The sequence below is a fragment of the Cherax quadricarinatus genome, chromosome 36 (genome assembly GCF_038502225.1).
Source record: "Cherax quadricarinatus isolate ZL_2023a chromosome 36, ASM3850222v1, whole genome shotgun sequence".
In the NCBI taxonomy this organism is placed as follows: Eukaryota; Metazoa; Arthropoda; class Malacostraca; order Decapoda; family Parastacidae; genus Cherax; species Cherax quadricarinatus.
In genome coordinates this window covers 5844372-5865298 of record NC_091327.1, presented here as the reverse complement: position 1 = coordinate 5865298, position 20927 = coordinate 5844372, and the positions used below count along the sequence as shown (strand labels likewise).

Genomic DNA, 20927 nt, shown 5'->3' with positions numbered 1-20927 from the left:
GGAAAGGTGGTGGAGAAGCGATGTATGTCAGAGACAATTTAAATTGTTGTGTTAGACAAGATATTAAATTAGAAGCATCAGCCACTGAATCTGTTTGGTTACAGCTTCTCGAGGGCCAAGAAAAACTAATTTTGGGTGTGATTTACAGGGCCCCAAATCTTGATAGGGAGTGCAGTAAACTTCTATGGGACGAAATTCGTAAGGCATCTACATACGAAAATGTTGTGCTAATGGGAGATTTCAACTATAGACAGATTGACTGGAGCAATTTGACAGGAAATTTAGAGTCAGGTGACTTTTTTGATACGACCCAGGATTGTTTTTTAAAACAGTTTGTGACAGAGCCTACTAGGGGAAATAACCTCCTTGACTTGGTTCTTGCCAGTAGGGAAACACTAATTAATAATCTTGAGGTTAATGATGAGCTTGGGGAAAGTGATCACAAATCACTCAGTTTTAATATATCATGGAATTCCCCTAATAATGGCAATCAAGTCTCCGTCCCTGACTTTCGCTTGGCTGATTTCATAGGACTGAAAAATTACTTAGGTGGGCTGAACTGGAATGACCTGACTAAGGGTCAGGTAGGTGGTGATGGTTGCCGATATGATGCTTTCCAGGGCATAGTTCTAGCTGCTCAGTCAAATTATGTTCCAAATAGGGAAATCAGATCAAACAAAAATGATCCTAAATGGATGAACAATAGATTAAAATATCTGATTGGTCAAAAGAGAGGCATATATAGGCAAATCAAAAGAGGAGAGGGGCAATTAAGAAATCGATATATTCAGTTAAAGAGAGAAATAAAAAAGGGAATTAGAAAAGCAAAAAGAGATTATGAGGTTAAAGTTGCAAGAGAATCGAAGACTAACCCAAAAGGATTCTTTCAGGTATACAGAAGTAAGATCAGGGACAAGATAGGCCCACTCAAAAGTTCCTCGGGTCAGCTCACTGACAGTGATAAGGAAATGTGTAGAATTTTTAACACATACTTCCTCTCAGTTTTTACACAGGAGGATACCAGCGATATTCCAGTAATGATAAATTATGTAGAACAGGACGAGAATAAACTGTGAACGATTAGGGTCACAAGTGACATGGTCCTTAGGCAAATAGATAAATTAAAACCTAACAAATCCCCAGGCCCTGATGAACTGTATGCAAGGGTTCTAAAGGAATGTAAAGAGGAGCTTAGCACACCTTTGGCTAATCTTTTCAACGTATCACTGCAAACGGGCATGATGCCAGATAAGTGGAAAATGGCAAATGTGATACCTATTTTCAAAACAGGTGACAGGTCCTTAGCTTCGAACTATAGACCAATAAGCCTAACCTCCATAGTGGGAAAATTTATGGAATCAATAATTGCCGAGGCAGTTCGTAGCCACCTTGAAAAGCATAAATTAATCAACGAATCTCAGCATGGTTTTACAAAGGGGCGTTCCTGCCTTACGAATTTATTAACTTTTTTCACTAAGGTATTTGAGGAGGTAGATCATGGTAATGAATATGATATTGTGTATATGGACTTCAGTAAGGCTTTTGACAGGGTCCCACATCAGAGACTATTGAGGAAAATTAAAGCACATGGAATAGGAGGAGAAATTTTTTCCTGGATAGAGGCATGGTTGACAAATAGGCAGCAGAGAGTTTGCATAAATGGGGAGAAATCAGAGTGGGGAAGCGTTACGAGCGGTGTTCCACAGGGGTCAGTGTTGGGCCCCCTGCTGTTCACAATCTACATAAACGACATAGATGAGGGCATAAAGAGCGACATCGGCAAGTTTGCCGATGACACCAAAATAGGCCGTCGAATTCATTCTGACGAGGACATTCGAGCACTCCAGGAAGATTTGAATAGACTGATGCAGTGGTTGGAGAAGTGGCAGATGCAGTTTAATATAGACAAATGCAAAGTTCTAAATGTTGGACAGGACAATAACCATGCCACATATAAACTAAATAATGTAGATCTTAATATTACGGATTGCGAAAAAGATTTAGGAGTTCTGGTTAGCAGTAATCTGAAACCAAGACAACAGTGCGTAAGTGTTTGCAATAAAGCTAATAGAATCCTTGGCTTCATATCAAGAAGCATAAATAATAGGAGTCCTCAGGTTGTTCTTCAACTCTATACATCCTTGGTTAGGCCTCATTTAGATTATGCTGCACAGTTTTGGTCACCGTATTACAGGATGGATATAAATTCTCTGGAAAATGTACAAAGGAGGATGACAAAGTTGATCCCATGTATCAGAAACCTTCCCTATGAGGATAGACTAAGGGCCCTGAATCTGCACTCTCTAGAAAGACGTAGAATTAGGGGGATATGATTGAGATGTATAAATGGAAGACAGGAATAAATAAAGGGATGTAAATAGTGTGCTGAAAATATCTAGCCTAGACAGGACTCGCAGCAATGGTTTTAAGTTGGAAAAATTCAGATTCAGGAAGGATATAGGAAAGCACTGGTTTGGTAATAGAGTTGTGGATGAGTGGAACAAACTCCCGAGTACAGTTATAGAGGCCAGAACGTTGTGTAGCTTTAAAAATAGGTTGGATAAATACATGAGTGGATGTGGGTGGGTGTGAGTTGCACCTGATAGCTTGTGTTACCAGGTCGGTTGCCGTGTTCCTCCCTTAAGTCAATGTGACCTGACCTGACTAGGTTGGGTGCATTGGCTTAAGCCGGTAGGAGACTTGGACCTGCCTCGCATGGGCCAGTAGGCCTTCTGCAGTGTTCCTTCGTTCTTATGTTCTTATGTTCTTAACTCTTTCCCACGGTTCGCTAGTAATTGGATACACTTGGATTGGATTAGGACCATTAGCATTACCTTTATGTTGCATGCAGACACTACATTTCTTAACATACTCAGAAATATCAGTTGCCATACGAGGCCAAAAGTATTTCAATCTGGCTTGCTTTACTGAACGATCCATACCAGGGTGTGCAACACCTGGTACATCGTGAACTAGCTGTAAAGCTCCATTCACTAGTGACTGTGGAATTACTAACTGGTATACTCTTCTGCTAGGAGTACCCAACTCGGCTGTTCGATACAGTAATTCTTGGTTCATGACAAAGTCACTGATGGGTGCTGGTGGCTTCACAGTCAGAATAAGATCTTCCTGGAGCAGGAATCGAATCACACCAGACCACATGGGATCTGTTCGTTGAGCATTCTTTACATCTTCAGCACTAAATGGAGGGTCTGCAGTTACTATACTAACATGTCGCGATAAGGCATCTGCGACTACATTTGACTTGCCAGGTAAGTGTTCAAAGGTGGGATTGAACTCTTGGATAGTCAAGGTCCATCTGGCTAACCTTCCAGTAGGTTGTTTGTTCTGGAATAAAGGTATCAGTGGAGCATGGTCTGTCAAGACATGAACAGAGTACTGATAAATAATGTCTCGGAAGTGCTTTAAAGACTATACTATTGCTAAAGCTTCTTGCTCAGTTACTGTATAATTACGTCCAGCCTTCGTAAGGACTCGGCTAGCAAATGCAACTGCGTTGTACTTGCCATCGGTCTTCTGAGCTAGTACGGCACCTATGCCAATTGAACTAGCATCAGTTGTCAGATAGAAGGGCTTAGAAAAATCTGGAAATTTCAAAATTGGAGCAGATGTTAGCTTTTCTTTTAGAGTTTGGAATGCTCTTTCTTGACGGAAGGTCCAAACAAAAGGAGCATCTTTCTTAAGCAACTCAGTTAGAGGAGCAGCTATGGAAGAAAAATTGGCAATGAAAGATCTATAAAAACCTGCTAAGCCCACAAAGGATCTTATGGCATCAGCAGTTATGGGTGTTGGAAAATTTAGTACTGCAGTTACTTTACTTTGGTCAGTTGTAACCCCTCTAGGAGTGACTACGTGACCAAGAAACTTAATTTCTGATCTGAAAAATTGACATTTAGACAGTTTGATCTTCAAATTGGCTTCTTCAAGCTTACCAAGTACTACATCAAGTCTTTTCAAGTGTGTATCCACGTCTTTAGACATGACGATTACGTCATCTAAGTACACCATAAGTGCATTACCTATGAGACCTCTAAAGATATTAGTCATGAGCCTTGAGAACGTGATAGGGGAGGATCGTAATCCAAACGCCATATGGAGGAAGTGATAATGACCTGTAGGAGTGGAGAATGCAGTTAGCTCTTGGCTGTCCTCGTGAAGAGGGACTTGCCAAAACCCTTGTAACAAATCCAGGGTTGAAAAGACTTTGTTATCTCCGATGTTACGTAAAAGATCACCCAGTACAGGGAGTGGAAAACGATCTGGAATAGTTTTCGCGTTTAACTTCCTAAAGTCAATCACTGGGCGCCAAGTACCATCCTTCTTAGGTACTAGGATCAAGGGCGCATTCCAAGGTGAATTACTAGGTGCAATAACTCCATCATCAAGCATTTGATTGATCAATTCTTCTGCGACAGCAACTTGTGAATGAGGCATTCTGTACGCAGGTATGTAGATAGGTCTAGTACCAGGTTCAAGTGGAATACGATGGGACAATAAGTTCGTTATACCCATCTTCTCACCTGGTAAGGCAATGGCTTTACGACGTTTGTTCAACAGAGTCAACAAACGCTTGACTTCATCTGGGAAGTCAGTGGGAGCTAAGTCTTTCTCCTCAACCTGCCTGGTACTCATCATCAGTATGGCGCCTCTTAGGGTAACTATCAGGACAATTAATTGCAATATGGCCACGGGGACCACAATTATAACAAGTCCGCTGACTATGGTTACTGAATGTACTATGAATACTACGAGGTTTATAATGACTCTGTACACTGGTCCTTGGTGATCTCTGGGATGGTTGACGACTACGATTTGTCTCTGTGGCGCAAACAAGAGGTGGTGCAGACTGAGGCATATGTGTGAAATTACTTTTGATACATGGGAAAGTACCTTGGGGCACAAGGAACGTACATGATTTAAGGCTGTAAGTGGTTCCATCGTCACAGTTGGAGGATTAGCCTCATAAGCACACACGGAAGCAGGCGGCATTAGTTCTTTGATTGCTCCAAAAGCTGCTATTTTAGCAAACGGTGCTGTGAATGGTTTATCCTCGTCAGGGACAAAAGCTGAGGACTGGACAGCATTGATAAATGATGATAAAAGTTTGTCTAATCGAACAGCAAATGCACTCAACGATTCATTAGTCATGGGTGTAGCATTCACAAGTTCCCGAAGAACGACATATGGATCAGCTGTTTTTACTGGTACAAGGAAAGAACGAATCAGTTCCTCATATTGTGACCACTTAGTAAGATTCCTGAAGTCACGCATATCAAGGAGATCAACAACGTGAACAGCAGCAGGGGATCGATGAAGAGCTTCTTTAGCAAGTCTGATAAGACTTTCCTCTGAAGGAGGACCTTCAACTAGAGCACTAGCACGAGAACGAATGGCAGTAAACCATGCTTCAAGACTATGTACATGGCCATTGAATAAAGGTAACGCATCAAGGGAATCACGAGTATAACTATAGTATCTCAGTGTCTGGGTCGGTCTGTCAGTCGCTAAGGAACTGTGAGGACTGATGACAGCAGCAGCAGTAGCCTGAGAGGTCTGAGTGTCGACATTCACTAAAGTATCACTTGACGGTATGTGAGACATAATGGCAAAGAGGTTGCACGAGAACAAATAAGGCAAAAAAATAATGATCAATAAAAATGATACAAAAGGCTAAAATTGAAATAAAAGAGATGCAACTAATTCTGCAGAAGTAATAAAAAAAATGTCTAAGATACACTGCAAGAGGAAGGACAACTCAATGTAAAGGACTGCTGGCCAAGATAAAAATTACATTGAAATTTACAAGTAAAAATATTACTGGAGACTGAATTAAATGCAAAATGAGCTGTCTGTACTCTTGCTAATAAAGGAATTAACTAATAAAATTGTAAATCAATGTAAAAAGTATAAAATAAAATTAATAAATTGTATGCAACGAGAGATAACTGGAAAATTTAAATATTTTCTAAGAATGCATAAACAAAATTAAAATATAATACAAAGACAACATCAAGAAAATTAATAAAACGAACTGAGAATAATAATGTCAATAAAAATATCAATAAAAGGAAATAATTCACTGCAGAACAAGTTCAACAAAATAATTCACTGCAGAACAAGTGCAACAAAATAATTCACTGCAGCAATAAAGTCTCACTGGGAAAATGTAGGTTAAATAATAAAATAAAAATATGAAGAAAAAGTGATTGAACACTTTAACTCTTAATTGTAAATTAGACAAAACAATTTACTCAGAGTAAAGAAAACACTTTACATTAAAAAGAAATTGAAATTACACTAAGAGTGAATTTGTTCAAAGAAATATGAAAAATATGAAAATAAAACAAGAAACAAATGGGAAGTGTAACACTTACAAGTGGCGGGGCACACAACACTTAATCACGTATTCATTATTTTAGTATATTCTTACAACAAAATCTTGCTGTGACTGATACGACAAAAATTTGCTGGCAAAAATAATGGTACACAAGTCTGCGAAAAAATCAGGGAATGAGACACTGCTGACATATGAAAAAAAGGTACACATAGAAATAAATGGATAATTTAGGATACTGGGGTGAATATCACTGCATGAAATACAATGACAAATACTGGAGACAATGCTGAAAGAATACCAGATTAAAAAAATGAATTACTTCACACGGAGTGACTGACTGGTACACTACACAATAATACTTACTAAAGACATAGAGTAGAATAAAAAAAACACAGATAAAAAAAAATATGAGATGAGTGATAACACTGAAAAAATATTGCAAAAATAATGAGTCAAAGAAACACTGAGTCTACACTGAAAACACAAGGCTTAGAGTACACAAGAAATTCACTGTAAATGTCTCACACACGCAAATGTCTTTAAATGCAAGAAAATGTCTCTAAACAGAAAATTATCACTGAAGTCTGGAGTGGTAGACGGTGATGGTGACGAGTGATGAGGTGAAGCTTGTCCTATGCGGGAGATGATGCCTACACTCACACTGTCGTCGGAAGAAATACGCTTTCTCGGTGAACTCACATAACTGGCTTTATCGTTGGCGCTCAGCTACAATCTCTTGACCAATTATGTGAGCCAAAACAGTACTAGGACCCGGTACAGAAAAACCCCACAGGTAGATGAGGTGGGTGGCGGGTGGTGGGGGCAGCGGGACAAGCTGGCCCTGTGCGCTCTCACTGCCATGCACTTCTCACCATGCACAAGGTGGCTTAACTAAATCACAATGCCACAGGGATGATGAAGACCACTCTTACCAGCATCCAAGCACAAGCGATATATGAGACAATACTTCAGAGGAACTTGCGTGGCTTACTTCTCTCTCTCAGCTGGGTTAGAAGCTGGGTTGGCTGACTGGCTTAACCCACGAGAATGGCTGACTGGAAGACGTGTAACGATGCACACAGCATGAAGGAGCAGGTGGATGACAGGAGACAGGCTGGATGGTAGGCTGAGGTAGGCTGACTAGCGTTCACTTCCACAGTCTGGCTTACTGACTGGCTTAATTGCAAAATCCAGGTCAACCCCTCGGAGATTGAAGCAATTAGCACACGAACTAAGCCAGGAAGCTTGAAAAACGGCTGCAACAGGCTTGCAGGTTGGAGTACACAGGGTGGTGGTGAGTGAGGGTAAGCGGCTAGCTACGGTTCACCTTTGACCTGCCGGCTCCCCACAAACAGTCTTCTAACGTCTTGAAATACCCTTAAATCCACGCTCCCACACCGGTGCCACCATTTGTCATGTGGGTTTCGAAAACGTGGATAGGGTAAAAATACTCACGTAGGCTAGTAGTACGTATAATATAACGGAATGTGTGTAAAGGCGCCAACCGCCGTCCTGCCTCTCTGCTCTCTATCATAAGACTGACTGACCCACAGTGCCTATGTGAGGGGGTGTTTGAAATCCTGCTATGGTCAGCAGCAATATGAATACAGTCAGTGATTCACGCAGAGACGGTTGGTAGTGAGTCATCTACTGGTACACTGGTTACTTGTAACTGGTTACTAGGAACTGGTACTACTACTGAGAATTATTGTGAAGGGTAGTGTTAGAGACGTGCTGTGATGCAGCCATTATTGTGAAGGGTAGTGTTAGAGACGTGCTGTGATGCAACCATTATTGTGAAGGGTAATGTTAGAGACGTGCTGTGATGCAGCCATTATTGTGAAGGGTAATGTTAGAGACGTACTGTGATGCAGCCATTATTGTGAAGGGTAATGTTAGAGACGTGCTGTGATGCAGCCATTATTGTGAAGGGTAGTGTTAGAGACGTGCTGTGATGCAGCCATTATTGTGAAGGGTAATGTTAGAGACGTGCTGTGATGCAGCCATTATTGTGAAGGGTAATGTTAGAGACGTGCTGTGATGCAGCCATTATTGTGAAGGGTAGTGTTAGAGACGTGCTGTGATGCAGCCATTATTGTGAAGGGTAATGTTAGAGACGTGCTGTGATGCAGCCATTATTGTGAAGGGTAGTGTTAGAGACGTGCTGTGATGCAGCCATTATTGTGAAGGGTAATGTTAGAGACGTGCTGTGATGCAGCCATAGCCCAGAAGTAGACTGACGCATCCCTTGCCGTCCCATGCGGCACGACATGTACAGGACACGTCCCTACTCCTACTAATTATGGTCATGGAATAATATTCTCACGCTACTGTAACCTTGTCATTCTAGTAATATAGTATTACATCACATAACCTCAGCGCTGCAGACATTTAAAAATTTTTTGTAGAAGAAAATTCAGTAAATCAATATATTAATATGAGTACTCGTGGGCCACACACACCCACAAAAAAAAAAAATAACCAGGGAGCCACTTGTGGCCCACGGGTCCTTAGTTAGACTATGCATTAGCCTAAAAAAAAGTGCCTTGAAGGAAAATACAGAATATATCTTTGGAGTATATGTGTCTAGAATTAGGAATAAAATTAGGAGGGAAGTAATTTATGAAAATGAATGTTATAGGAATGTAGTTAGAAGCTGAATAGATCTGTAACCCACTGTAATAACATGAGCATAGATAATAAGTACGTTAATGGAATAACATGAAATGCGAATGGACCGACTGATGTTGTAGTAGCCAGCTTAGGCTTGGTTACAAGTACTTCTGGTAGTTTGACACACACAGATGATGATCAAACCAAATGCAAAGTGTGGAAAATTACATTTATCTGGATGTAACTCATAATGTACATACCAGTAAATGATAGCAAAGATTATTATTATTTATCAAGGTTACAGACAAGTAGGAATTTGGGACACCTAGGTCACAAAAAATGTCCCCCTTCGACACCTACCACTGTCATATCCACAAGTTGCTCTAGACCTATTAATTACAAATGAAACGTACATACGCACCAGGAATTCTGGTAAATATAAAAATTGGTGGACTATATTAAAATTAATGATACTTATACACATTTATATAACAGAAGGAGAATATATCTTAATATCACTCACCAATTTGACTGGAGATTAATGTGTATCATACTCAAAAACCTCATTCTAACCAAATTCATGAAGATAATGCTGGCCAGAATTATAACACAAATTTAGATAGCTTATCTGTGGTTCCTGGAGCTGTCTTGTCCAGTCGTCTGATATCTCAAGTTATGCAGGAATGCACATCCAACAATTTCGGCTCCTATTTGAGAGGTTTTAAGCCCAATATAACCTCTAGAGCATGAAATTCTTCCGATTATTCACTAACGTTTTTTGTCCAACTCAAACAAAAATGGCGAGTCCTGCTCTGCACAGGTGCAGGGCTTCCCATTTTTTATAACATAAATTTTATTAAATACAATGTATTACACTAATTTACATAAAAAATACACTGTATTTTTTCCAGAAAATACATTATTTTCCACACAAAGTATGTGGTCAGCCCTATGGTCACTATCTTGAACACTATGTGCTTACTTGTCTACTTATTGAGGAATATAGAGATAGTATATAAGGAGCACTGAAATTTTCGTCAAAGCTGCACTCTTCAGGCATTGTTGCTTATACACATCTTAGATTCAGTACCAAATATGAACTTGATTGGTTGAGGTTTAGCCTACAGCATTTGTGATTGAAATTTTTGAATATGTCTGTATTACTGTGTAGTGCAGTGCAGTGTTTTATGTACTGTATCTTTGTACTCTGCAGTATTTATAAACATTAACTAATTTTCTCAGTGATTATGCTGTAGCTGCCATTGCTACCACCACCTTAATGGACTATGGCATTATCACCAAGGACGACAAAAGTCAAGTTATTGGAGCACAGAAGTTACGAGATGCCAGACACAAATACCGAATGGAGAGGCAAGAAAATGACCTAACAAACATGGAAAATATCACATCACTGTATTTTGATGGTAAGAAGACCTCCACTCGTGTAATGATAGAATGAGAAGACCAAGAAATGGGGTCCAAAGAGAGTTGTGAAAGATCATTACATCATCATGGTGGAGCCTGGCACTGAATATCTCACTCATGTGACTCCCAAGTCAGGTCATGGAAAGGAGATTGCCAAGACTATCTATACATTTCTGGTGGATCAGAAACTAACTCAGCAGCCTATTGTATGTGTTCGTATTGACGGAACTACTGTAAATGTCGGAGCTGACAATGGAGCCATTCATCATCTTGAAATGTTGCTTGGTCATCCAGTCCATTATTTCTTCTGTCAGCTTCATGGAAATGAGCTACCATTTCGGGCTGTTTTCTACCACTATGACAGTAAGCCAAGTGGTCCTGAACATTGGAGAGGTCCCATTGGCAAGCAAATCAAGGATCCTCAGTTTCACTGATTTCCCCACTCTGAATGACAAGGTGGCAGAGGATCTGTCCTGGGACCAGAAATACTTGTATAGGATTTGCAAAGGAGTCATCACTGGTGTGGTTGATGATGACTTGGCTGCTCTTGAACCAGGTCTGCTGTGTGTGTCAAGGTGGAATACTTTATGAAGTAGGATCCTTAGGCTGTATGTGGCAACATCAAGACCTAGTCAGTAGCTGAAAAAAGTCGTCATTATGATTTTAAAGTTCAGTGCTCCAATGTGGTTACACATCAAGTTGCGACCTTTATGTCAGACATGGTCCAAAGAACGTCTTCCAGTCACTACAATTTATGAGTCATCTGAAAAGTGAAGAAGAAGACTGTCTAAAGAACTTCATATTTTGCTCACACAGATCAGCTGCTTCTTGGTATGTGCACTGATGAAGACGTGACTGTGAGAGACAAAGCTGTCTCAATGATAAGAAAATTTTGAGAAGAGAATCAGCAGACAGAACAAAGTTATGAAAGCTCTGATGAGGATGGAGAAGATTCTGCTGATGCTGTTGTCGAGGACTTGTTAATCTACACTGATGATGAGGATGACAGTGAAGATGAGGAGAATGGCAATGTGGCTCCTATTGTCAACTCAAGAAAAGTAGTGATTCCCAAACTAAAGTGGCAAGTAAAGAACTATCATTCCATTATTGAGTGGAAGACTGAACTCAAAACTGTGCCTTCTGTCATTGCTTCTGTATCAGATCAACAGGTTCTGAAAATTATTGAGACTCCACTGGCGGTGCCCAAGTGGCCAAACAACACTCAGACTGTTGAGAGAAGGTTAAAATTGATGACTGAAGCTTGTACTGAAGTGACCGGACAGAAGGCAAGAGATGGATATATCAGGCAAAGAATATTTTCCAGGAAAGTGATGCCCAAGTTCAGCACCAAGAAAGACTTCACTTATAACTGGTAATAGTTTAAAATTAAATAGTTGATGATTGATATAACTCATGTACATTTGATTATACAATCTTCACAACCTAAAATGATATAAACCATGTACATTTGATTATTATCCTGACAACCAATAAATTATAATTGCTTTCAGTGGTGTATAATTTGACGAAAAGTCGATCGCGATGCTGAGGGGAAATGGGCATGAAATGGTCTGAAATATTGCACAGAAGTTTGTTGTGACCATACAAATAATACCTGAAAAGTGCAGCTTGCATCTTTAAAATTTGTATTTTTTCAATATTCTCAGTATAATAACCCTTGTGGCATGTCAAGATGTATTATTAATGAAAATAAGATACCAGATATATTAAACAAAATTCCTAAATTTCCTTGAACATAAGTGAATTGTAGATATAATCGATATATACTTTTGTAAACCCTTTTGGGTCCCAGGGTAGTTGTCAGAAACCGAGGAGTCGTAAGCAAGGTGAGCAAGGTATGTCTATGACTGGGATAGTACTGATAATTATACTTATATGTACCTGTACCTAGTTCCTAGGCCTTTTGTGTTTACATATACTCTGGGGCAACAGTCCACGGGATCAATATGAAGTACACAATAAACTAGCCACTTCAGTGGCAAAAATCCAATCTTGCATAATATTTTCTGTTTGCCTTTCTGAAACACCAGTGTTTTACCTATATACTATAAATTTTTGATTTTTGAAACATTAATAGTCTAGTCTAGTCTAACCAGATTACAAAATATTTTCAATTATTATAATTACTATTGTAAATTACAGGGAGGTTAGAGTGCTGGTGACTGGCTACACACACTGGTGCTGCTGGTGACTGGCTACACAGACTGGTGCTGCTGGTGACTGGCTACACACACTGGTGCTGCTGGTGACTGGCTACACACACTGGTGCTGCTGGTGACTGGCTACACAAACAACCAAGATGTGGGTCAAGATGTTATGGCTGGTGGTGATCATGGCTGCCTTCCTATCATCTTCACAATCACGTGAAGAATCTCAACAAAACTTTGAAGCTCAAGCTCTTGGTAAGTTATACATGATGAATAAACACGTGAGTCCTCTCATGGATCATTATTAAGGACTGGTAATGGTCCAAGATACACCCAGACCTTGAATAATGTATTAACTACATATTGTAAGTTAGTGGTGAAGCAAAACTGTACCATGTCTTCCTGTTAGTTGTTGTCTTCATGTTAGTTGTTATCTTCATGTTAGCTCATGTTAGTAGCTGACTTCATGTTAGTTGTTAACTTCATATTAGTAATTAACTTCATGTTAGTTCGTGTTAGTTGTTGTCTTCATGTAACTTGTGAGACAAAACTGTACCTTGTCTTCATGTTGTGAGACAAAACTGTACCTTGTCTTCATGTTGTGAGACAGAACTGTATCTTGTCTTCATGTTGTGAAACAGAACTGTATCTTGGCTTCATGTTGTGAGACAGAACTGTATCTTGTCTCCTCCTTCCTTCCTTAGCCTGATTACCTGGTCCTTGGCTATTGTTTTCCTTTTGATGTGGCTGTACAACAGCTTTGGGTTAGATTTGGTTTTTGCTGTTACGTCATTTTCATATTGTCACTGGGCCTCCTTTCTTACCTGTGCATGTTCATTTCTGGCTCTGCGACTGTTCTCCTTATTCTGTACTTCTTCCACTCCCTAGCACACTTGGTTTTGGCCTCCCTGCACCTTTGGGTGAACCATGAGCTCATCCTGGCTTTCTCATTATTCCTGTTACCCTTGAGTACAAACCTCTCCTCAGCTTCCTTACATATTGTTGTCACATATTACATCATCTCGTTTACTGACTTCCCTGCCAGTTCTCTGTCCCACTGAACCCCTTTCAGAAAGTTCTTCATTCCCACATAGTCCCCTTTCTTGTAGACTGGCTTTTTTCGTCTGGCTCTTCCTGCTTTCCCCTCCACCTGTAACTCTACTGTGTATTCGAATCTTAAAACCACATGATCGCTTGCCCCAAGGGGTCTTTCATATGTGATGTCCTCAATATCTGCACTGCTCAAGGTGAATACTAGGTCCAGTCTCGCTGGTTCATCCTCTCCTCTCTCTCTCTCTGGTAGTGTCCCTTACATGTTGGTACATGAAGTTTTCCAGTATCACCTCCATCTTCTTAGCCCTCCACGTTTCTTGGCCCCCATGTGGCTCCAAGTTCTCCCAGTCGATTTCCTTGTGGTTAAAGTCACTCATGATCAGTAGCTTTGCCCTGCTCGCATGAGCCCTTCTGGCCACTTCAGCCAGTGTGTCAACCATCGCTCTATTACTCTCATCATACTCTCTTGCCTTGGCCTCCTGCTCTGCGGTGGGTTATACATCACTGCAATTACCACCTTGGGACCTCCACACAGAAGCGTTCCTACTATGTAATCTCTTGCTTCTCCTCTGTCTCCTCTCTCTAGCTCATCAAAATCCCATCGTTTTTTGACCAGCAGTGCCACTCCTCCACCCCCTCTGTTCCTTCTGTCTTTCCTCAGGATGTGATATCCCATTGGAAAGATGGCATCTGTTATCATACCTGTGAGCTTTTTCTGTGAGAGCTATGATATCCGGTGATGCCTCTTTGACTCTTTCGTGCCACTCCTCCCAATTATTTGTTATTCCATCAGTGTTAGTGTACCATACATTCAGTTTCCTCTCCAACACAGTGTTTTGGGGGTCTGTGAAGGTGGGGGACCTGGCAGTGTACTGTAAGATTCTATAGCTGAGTGTTGAGTGGGAGCTGTGGGTGTGAATTCTGGTTTGTGTTGGGATAGCATGATTGGTGTTTGGGTTCTGGGGATGGTTCTTTGTGTGCTTGCTCTTGCTGCTCTGCCCTGCTCTGGATGTCCTCTGCTGATTCTTTCCCTGTCTCTCCTCCTAGCTCCTTTCGCTTTTTCGTCGTCTCCCTCAGTTGCTGTTGTTCTGTTTGTGTTCTGTCTCAGTCTAGGAACACCTTCTTGTATTCTGCCAAGTCCTTCAACCGTGGTTTCTCTTGGAGGATCCTGTTCCGCACAGTTTCTGTCATGAAAATCAGCTTGATCAGTCGCTTTCTCCCCTTCAGGTACCCCTCTATTCTCTGAAAATTTACAATCTCAGACATGTCCTCTTCACCTATTTCTGTGATGTTTTCAATCTCCTTTCTTTCCGCTTTCTGTCTTTCAGTGTGTGTCCTTCCCTTGCTCTCCTGAAACCCATGAATAAACACTGACTTCACCCTCTCCTCCTCTCATTTTTGTGTAGCTCTTGGTGGCATGTTCGTGCCACTGCATTTAACCTATCACCCTCTCCACCTGCACCCAGCTACTCTCCCCCTTCACTCCTTGGCCCTGCTTGGTAGGCTGATATGGCCTTAACGTTAGTTATATCTCCTTCCTTCCCGTTGGGCCTCCCAGCTTCATATGCTGTGTCTTCTCTGGTCAATACCCCTCGCTTCAGCCTGTTTACCTATTCTTCTAGGACCCTTATTCGGGCCACTGCAGTATCGATTTGTGACTCCCAATTCTTCTGTGTGTGTGTTGGTGTGTGTGTGTGTGTGTGTGTGTGTGTGTGTGTGTGTGTGTGTGTGTGTGTGTGTGTGTTTGTGTGTGTGTGTGTGTGTGTGTGTGTGTGTGTGTACTCACCTAATTGTACTCACCTAATTGTGGTTGCAGGGGTCGAGACTCGGCTCCTGGCCCTGCCTCTTCACTGATCGCTACTGGGTCCTCTCTCTCTCTGCTTCCTGAGCTTTGTCATACCTCTTCTTAAAACTATGTATGGTTCCTGCCTCCACTACTTCACTTGCTAGGCTATTCCACTTCCTGACGACTCTATGACTGAAGAAATACTTCCTAACGTCCCTGTGACTCGTCTGAGTCTTCAGCTTCCAGTTGTGACCCCTTGTCCCTGTGTCCCCTCTCTGGAACATCCTATCTCTGTCCACCTTGTCTATTCCCCACAGTATCTTGTATGTCGTTATCATGTCTCCCTTGACCCTTCTGTCCTCCAGTGTCGTCAGTCCGATTTCCCTTAACCTTTCCTCGTACGACATTCCCTTGAGCTTGGGACTAGCCTTGCTGCAAACCTTTGTACTTTCTCTAACTTCTTGACGTGCTTGACCAGGTGTGGGTTCCAGACTGGTGCTGCATACTCCAGTATGGGCCTAACATACACAGTGTACAGTGTCCTGAACGATTCCTTATTAAGGTATCGGAACGCTATTCTCAGGTTTGCCAGGCGCCCGTATGCTGCAGCGGTTATTTGGTTGATGTGTGCCTCCGGTGATGTGGTCGGTGTTATGGTCACCCCAAGGTCTTCTCCCTGAGTGAGATCTGTAGTCTTTGTCCACGCCTATACTCTGTCTGCGGTCTTCTTTGCCCTTCCCCAATCTTCATGACTTTGCATTTGGCTGGATTGAATTCGAGAAGCCAGTTACTGGACCACATGTCCAGCCTGTCCAGGTCTCTTTGCAGTCCTGCCTCATCCTCATCCGATTTAATTCTTCTCATCAACTTCACGTCATCTGCGAACAGGGACACTTCAGAGCCTATTCCTTCCATCATGTCGTTCACATATATCAAAAATAGCACTGGTCCTAGAACTGACCCCTGTGGGACCCCGCTCGTAACAGGCGCCCACTGTGATACCTCTTCACGTACCATGACTCGTTGCTGCCTCCCTGTCAGGTATTCCCTTATCCATTGCAGTGCCCTCCCTTTTACATGCGCCTGATCCTCCAGCTTCTGCACTAATCTCTTGTGGGGAACTGTGTCAAAGGCCTTCCTGCAGTCTAGGAAAACGCAATCTACCCACCCCTCTCTCTCGTGTCTTACTTCTGTTACCTTGTCATAAAACTCCAGGAGGTTTGTGATACAAGATTTGCCTTCCATGAACCCATGCTGGTTTTCAGTTAAAATCTTGTTCCTTTCCAGGTGTTCGACCACTCTCCTCCTGATAATCTTCTCCATGACTTTGCACACAATACATGTCAGAGACACAGGTCTGTAGTTTAGTGCCTCGTTTCTGTTTCCTTTCTTAAATATGGGGACTACATTAGCTGTCTTCCATTTCTCAGGTAGTTGCCCAGTTTCAAGGGATGTGTTGAAGATTGTGGTTAGAGGCACACACAGCATCTCTGCTCCTTCTCTAAGGACCCATGGGGAGATGTTATCTGGTCCCATCGCCTTTGAGGTGTCAAGGTCACTTAAGAGCTTCTTCACCTCCTCCTCAGTTGTTCGTATGTCATCCAACACTTGTTGGTATATTCCCTCTTGATGTTCCCATCTGTGCTGTCTTCCCACAGCCCTTCCTGTCTCTACTGTAAAAACTTCCTTAAATCTCCTGTTCAGCTCCTCACATACCTCCTGATCATTTCTTGTGAGTTCTCCACCTTCTGTCCTTAATCTGATCACCTGGTCTTTGACTGTTGTCTTCCTCCTGATGTGGCTATACAACAGTTTCGGGTCAGTCTTGATTCTCGATGCTATGTCATTTTCATACTGTCGCTGGGCCTCCCTCCTTACCTGTGCGTACTCATTCCTGGCTCTGCGACTGATCTCCCTATTTTCGTGTGTTCTCTGCCTTCTGTACATTTTCCATTCTCTATTGCACTTTGTTTTTGCCTCCTTACACCGTCGGGTAAACCAGGGGCTTGTTCTGGTCTTCCCGTTGTTACTGTTGCCCTTGGGAATAAACCTTTCCACTGCCTCCTTGCATTTTGTTGTTACATATTCCATCATTTCATTTACTGGCTTTCCTGCCAGTTCTCTGTCCCACTGGACCTCCCGTGTGTGTGTTTGTGTGTGTGTGTGTGTGTTTGTGTGTGTGTGTGTGTGTGTGTTTGTGTGTGTGTGTTTATTTGTGTGTGTGTGTGTGTTTGTGTGTGTGTGTGTTTGTGTGTGTGTGTGTGTGTGTGTGTTTGTGTGTGTGTGTGTGTGTGTGTGTGTGTGTGTGTGTGTGTGTGTGTGTGTACTCACCTATTTGTACTCACCTATTTGTGGTTGCAGGGGTCGAGTCTTAGCTCCTGGCCCCGCCTCTTCAACGGTTGCTACTGGGCCCTCTCTCTCCCCACTCCATGAGCTTTATCAAACCTCGTCTTAAAACTGTGTATAGTTCCTGCCTCCACTACGTCATTTTCTAGGCTATTCCACTGCCTTACAACTCTATGACTGAAGAAATACTTCCTAATATCTCTCTGACTCATTTGTGTCTTCAACTTCCAATTGTGGCCTCTTGTTTCTGTGTCCCCCCCCTGGAACATCCTGTCTTTGTCCACCTTGTCTATTCCACGCAGTATTTTATATGTTGTTATCATGTCTCCCCTGACTCTCCTGTCCTCCAGTGTCGTCAGGCCGATTTCCCTTAATCTTTCTTCATAGGACATTCCCCTTAGCTCTGGAACTAACCTTGTCGCAAACCTTTGTACTTTCTCTAGTTTCTTGACGTGCTTTATCAAGTGCGGGTTCCAAACAGGTGCTACATACTCCAGTATGGGCCTGACATACACGGTGTACAGTGTCTTGAACGATTCCTTACTAAGGTATCGGAATGCTGTTCTCAGGTTTGCCAGGCGCCCATATGCTGCAGCAGTTATCTGATTGATGTGTGCTTCCGGAGACATGCTCGGTGTTATACTCACCCCAAGATCTTTCTCCTTGAGTGAGGTTTGCAGTCTTTGGCCACCTACCCTATACTCTGTCTGTGGTCTCCTGTGCCCTTCCCCTATCTTCATGACTTTGCATTTGGCAGGATTAAATTCGAGAAGCCATTTGCTGGACCAGGTGTCCAGTCTGTCCAGGTCTCTTTGAAGTCCTGCCTGGTCCTCATCAGATTTAATTCTCCTCATTAACTTCACATCGTCTGCAAACAGGGACACTTCTGAGTCTAACCCTTCCATCATGTCGTTCACATATACCAAAAATAGCACTGGTCCTAGGACCGACCCCTGTGGGACCCCGCTCGTCACAGGTGTCCACTGTGATACATCATTACGTACCATGACTTGTTGCCTCCCTGTCAGGTATTTTCTGATCCACTGCAGTGCCCTTCCCGTTATATGCGCCTGATGCTGTAGCTTCTGCACTAATCTCTTGTGAGGAACTGTGTCAAAGGCCTTCTTGCAGTCCAAGAAGATGCAATCAACCCACCCCTCTCTCTCGTGTCTTCTGTTATTTTATCATAAAACTCCAGAAGGTTTGTGACACAGGATTTGCCTTCCATGAATCTGTGCTGGTTGGCATTTATACTCTTGTTCCGTTCCAGGTGCTCCACCACTCTCCTCCTGATAATCTTCTCCGTAACTTTGCATACTATACACGTCAATGACACAGGTCTATAGTTTAGTGCCTCTTTTCTGTCTCCTTTTTTAAAAATGGGAACTACATTTGCCGTCTTCCATACCTCAGGTAGTTGCCCAATTTCCAGGGACGTGTTGAAGATTGTGGTAAGTGGCACGCACAACATATCTGCTCCCTCTCTAAGGATGCACGGGGAGATGTCCGGTCCCATTGCCTTTGAGATATCGATGTCCCTTAGCAGTTTCTTCACCTCCTCCTCATCTGTATGTATGTCGTCCAACACTTGTTGGTGTATTCCTTACTGGTGTCCCCATCTGGTATGTCCCTCCAGAGTCCTTCCTCTCTCTACTGTAAATACTTCCTTAAATCTCGTGTTGAGCTCCTCGCATACCTCTTGATCGTTTCTTGTGAGTTCTCCACCTTCTTTCCTCAGCCTTATCACCTGGTCCTTGACTGTTGTCTTCCTCCTAATGTGGCTATACAGCAGTTTCGGGTCAGATTTGACTTTCGATGCTATGTCGTTTTCATACTGTCGCTGGGCCTCCCTCCTTATCTGTGCATACTCATTTCTGGCTCTTCTACTAATCTCCTTGTTTTCCTGGGTCCTATGCCTCCTGTACCTTTTCCATTCTCTGTTGCACTTAGTTTTTGCCTCCCTACACCTTCGGGTAAACCAAGGACTCATTTTGGTCTTCCTATTATTTCTGTTTCCCTTGGGAACAAACCTTTCCTCTGCCTCCTTGCACTTTGTTGCCACATATTCCATCATCTCATTTACTGATTTTCCTACCATTTCTCTGTCCCACTGAACCTCCTGCAGGAAGTTTCTCATACCTGTGTAGTCCCCCCTTTTATAGTTTGGCCTGTCCCCTTCAGTTCCTGTTACCTTCTCCACTTGTAACTCTACTATATAATCAAAACTCAGAACCACGTGATCGCTAGCTCCAAGGGGCCTCTCGTAATTGATATCCTCAATGTCTGAACTGCTCAGGGTGAACACAAGTTCCAGTCTTGCTGGCTCATCCTCCCCTCTCTCTCTGGTTGTGTCTCTGACATGTTGATGCATGAGGTTTTCAAGTACCACATCCATCATCTTGGCTCTCCATGTTTCGGGACCCCCAAGTGGCTCCAGGTTTTCCCAGTCGATCTCCCTGTGGTTGAAATCGCCCATTACCAGTAACTTTGCTCTGCTCGAGCGAGCTCTTCTTGCCACCTCAGCCAGTGTGTCCACCATCATCCTGTTGTTTTCTTCATACTCCTCTCTTGGCCTCCTGCAGTTCTGTGGTGGGTTATACATCACTCCAATGACTACTTTATGTTCTCCAGACTGAATTGTACCTACAATGTAGTCGGTGTTTTATGAGCAGTGCAACCCCTCCTCCCCCTCTACTCCTTCTATCTTTCCTCAGGATCGGATATCCCATTGGGAAGATTGTGTCTGTTATTGTCTCAGCGAGTTTTGTTTCTGTGACTGCTATGATGTCTGGGGATTTTTCACTGATTCTTTCGTTCCACTCCTCATGTTTATTCGTTATTCCATCTGCGTTTGTGTACCAAACTTTCAGTTTCTTTTCTATCATTGTGGTCATGGAAGAATGTTGGGGTTGGGGGAGCGAGAGCCTTGGTGGGGGCCTATATGGGGCTGTGGTGTAGGTGGGGTTTGTGATGATGGGGGTGGGGTCAGAATGCCCATAAGGGACAGCTGTTGGGGTGAGGTTTGTGATATGGGGGTTGGTGGCAGAGGGAACAGTGAGTGGGTTGTGGTATAGGTTGCTCAGTTGCGTTGGGAATGTTGCGGTTGGAATCTTTTGGTGGGAGATTCTGTGGGGTGTGTTTGCCCTTCCTCCTGTGTCTGGGTCCTGCTCATCTTCGT

The 20927-nt window shown here is 42.6% G+C and overlaps 1 protein-coding gene across 2 annotated transcripts in view; it reads left to right on the top strand.

Annotated features, from left to right (window-relative positions):
• Positions 1-20927, top strand: part of LOC128691310 (uncharacterized) — a 308431-nt gene that overhangs the window by 207547 nt on the left and 79957 nt on the right. For both annotated transcript variants that reach the window (XM_070091675.1, XM_070091674.1), the window contains exon 2: positions 12560-12819. In XM_070091675.1, the coding sequence (XP_069947776.1) occupies positions 12717-12819 (103 nt within the window). In that variant the 5' untranslated portion in view covers positions 12560-12716. The remainder of the gene's footprint in view (positions 1-12559; positions 12820-20927) is intronic.